Source organism: Manihot esculenta, chromosome 12 (assembly GCF_001659605.2).
Source record: "Manihot esculenta cultivar AM560-2 chromosome 12, M.esculenta_v8, whole genome shotgun sequence".
Taxonomy (NCBI): domain Eukaryota; kingdom Viridiplantae; phylum Streptophyta; class Magnoliopsida; order Malpighiales; family Euphorbiaceae; genus Manihot; species Manihot esculenta.
Window position 1 is genome coordinate 31,855,526 of NC_035172.2, and position 3,285 is coordinate 31,858,810.

General features: G+C 35.1%; 1 protein-coding gene across 1 annotated transcript; it reads left to right on the forward strand.

The window, feature by feature from the left end:
* The first annotated feature begins 589 nt into the window (after window positions 1-589).
* LOC110628821 (basic leucine zipper 4) lies at window positions 590-1,623 on the forward strand. The gene has a single exon (XM_021775633.2). The coding sequence runs from the start codon at window positions 653-655 to the stop codon at window positions 1,196-1,198; it is 546 nt and encodes a 181-aa protein (XP_021631325.1). The 5' UTR covers window positions 590-652; the 3' UTR covers window positions 1,199-1,623.
* Window positions 1,624-3,285: the final 1,662 nt, after the last annotated feature.

Sequence of the window (3,285 nt, forward strand, 5' to 3'; positions counted from 1 at the left end):
ATTTTATAAATCAATGTGTTTTTATTTAATGAAAAATATTTAATTTAAAATTTATTAATTTTAATTTAAAATTTACTAAAATTATAAATAAATTAAATTACTCTTAAATTATTTTAAATATTAAATTTATATTATTTGTTAAATAATTAAATTAAATTTTATTAATATTTAATTTGAATTTAAAATAAATAAAATTTAAAATTATAACACAAATCAAACTTTATTTTTTCAAAAACTCCCCTTGATTTGATTCTTCTAGGTTTATTGACTCTACACGCCTCTTGGCACTATTATCTTTTCACAATTGGACACGTAGCTTAAGTGGTCAAATCTTGGTCTGTTCAGTGGACCCACCTGCCTGTGTCATCTCCACCTGGAAAATATACACGATGTGTCTTGCAAAAGGGCCAAAAAACTGAACTGCCCCACCCCACAGTACACCACCTCACCATATTATTGCCCGCTGACTCAAAAGCCAATCCCAGTAAACACGATATGACTAAATAGACCAAAATGCTCATTTTTCATGCCAAAAGTGGGTCCCATCCTTCCCAGCGGTTTTGCCTATAAATATGAGTTCCCTGCACCGCATTTCTTCCCTTTCCTCCTCCGCCTCTCTTTCTCTCCTATCCATTAAGCAACTACATCCACCATGCTGTCTACTGTTCCGGCAGCCTTCTTCTCCTCCCCAGATTCTATGCTGGGAAACCCTTTTCCATTCTCCTCAAACGGCTCCACACCAGGGGACTGTTCTGAACTCTTTCTTGCCACTGTTGATGAATCGAAGGAATTGAATCCAAACCCTGTCAACAATAACTTCAACTCCGATGACCCAAATCCGAGCATTATTTCTGTTGTTGATGAGAGGAAACGGAGGCGTATGATATCGAACAGGGAGTCGGCCAGAAGGTCACGCATCCGAAAACAGAAGCATTTAGAAAATCTAAGAAACCAGGTGAATCAACTGAGAGTCGAGAATCGAGCACTGATGAATCGGTTGCACTCTGTTTTATACCATTATCAGAGTGTACAAAGGGAGAACGACCAGCTCCGATCTGAATATAGTGTACTTCGACAAAACCTGTCGAATATACGCCAAATTTTGATGTTAAGACAACTTCAGCAATTCACGTCTGCATGGCCATGTAATAACATAAACACGACCGAACAAACCATATCACCATTGGTGACAACATAATATATTATAAAATAAATCATTAATTCGCTTAATAAGTTTGAACTGCAGGGAATTTAGAATTAAGAGTCTCCATCGCTCATCTGTGCAAGTGAAAAATTAGGTCTTAAAAGATCTGGATTAATGGTGGGATTTTAGTGATCTTTGGAAAAAGAGTGGTTTTGATGGAACCGGATTGGGTTTACTGTGGGGTGTACAAGCCAGTAAGTGTTGGTTATCATTAGAGCTTTTTTTCTTTTTCTTGTTTTTGTTTTTTAGTTAAAGCTCTATATTTTTAATATGTAAATTTGAATCTCTCTGTCTCTCTCTTTCTCTACATTTTCCACAAAAGAAAAAAAGTCCATTTCTTTTGACGTACTAGTCCCACCTGCCTTGTCCAAATAATGTAAGATCCAATGGTTGATGGAAAAAGAAAATAAATTCCTTCACCGACTTAGTCTTGTTTTTCCTCCTTTACCGACTTTGAGTTTTGTGATAAATTATTTATAATAAATTTTTTATTTATAATACATTATAATAAATTTTTTATTTACAAAATTATGATAAATTATTATATGTTAAATTTTAGAATTTTCAATTCTTTTATTTTAGGTTCCAAAAATTGAGGGTCATGTTTCTAAACTTAGATGGTTTTAAGTTACAAGATTGTTTTGGATTTTAAAGTACAGTTTGAAAATTAATTATTTTAAAATTTATTTACAAAATTATGATAAATTATTATATGTTGAAAAGCTAACTCGAGAATAACCTTCAACGACATAGAGACTTAGCTATCCAGTCAGCACAAAGATTTATTGACCTAAGGACAAAAGAAACCAAAATTAAAGGATCGTGAGAAGAACAACAGCCTAAGATCATGAATGAGAGCTTTCAATTCCCAAGGAGGAGGATTGTGAGAAGAACAAAGCTGAACAACCACTTTTGAATTAGATTCAATCATACAAGGCAGGAAGTTTCTTCTAATAACAAACTGAATAGCAATATGAACTACAAAATATAACAGAATAAAAAAATAAGGTCATTTCCAAATCACCTTGCTTGACTCGATTTAGCATAACAAGCACCCAATCATGGAATGATCCAACATTCTGTAAATTTGAACTGAATCCTAATCTGGAATCAAATCAAGTAGCACGAGCATGGTGACAAAGAAGAACAAATGCTCTATCGTTTTCTCTGCCTGGTTACACAATGGACAAAATGGAGATGGAGAACATTTTCTTCTAAACAAGTTCACACGGGTAGCCAAAGCATTATTACAAGCTTTTCAAAGAAAATTGAGAATTTTTGGAGCAATAGCAAGCTTCTAGAGATCTGTCCAAAAAGAAAAGTTTCGAACAGATTGGGAAGAAGAAGCTGCCCTTTCAACGATATCCCTCTTTTTAAGCTGGTAACAGACAGATTTAACAGAGACCTGCGCACACCTAGAATGGTGCCACACTACTTCTAGATCTCTAGCACTCACAGCTAATGGAATACTAAGAATTGCTGTACCTTCATCATGGGAAAGGAATCTGCTAATAAAATTGAATCCCATTAATTAGTTGCAGGATCAATTAGATCAGCTACATAGATTATTGGATTCCTTTCAGGTCGCTGGCTCTGAATGCGAAAATCTAGTAAAGAAGGGACCCAAGTATCATTCCACACATTAAGAAAACAGGGACCTGATATATTCCAGTGATACCCCAAACGGATTGCCTCTTTACTGACTAACAGACTTCTCCATCCCCAAGATGCTTGTCTACCCACAGGAGCATCCATAAAATTAGAAAAGAAAAAAATAAATACCTTCCATTATACGAGCCCTCAAAGAATGGGGATGCTTAGTAACTCTCCAGGCTTGTTTTGCTAATAAAGCATCGTTGATTAGGTGCAAGTCATTAAAAACCATGCCTCCCTCTTTCTTACTCCAAGATAATTTTTTTCCAGCTCATCCAGTGGATATTTGCTTTATCAAAAGAACTTCTCCATCAAAATTGGGCTACTACTTGATGGATTTCCTGAGTGAAAGTTGTACGAAGCTTGAAAGAAGTCATGATAAAAGAAGGGATTGTCTGCACAACTACCTTGATAAGAACTTCCTTGCC

Coding starts and splice junctions, on each gene's coding strand:
- LOC110628821 (XM_021775633.2), top strand. CDS start 653: ATGCTGTCTACTGTTCCGGCAGCCTTCTTCTCCTCCCCAGATTCTATG.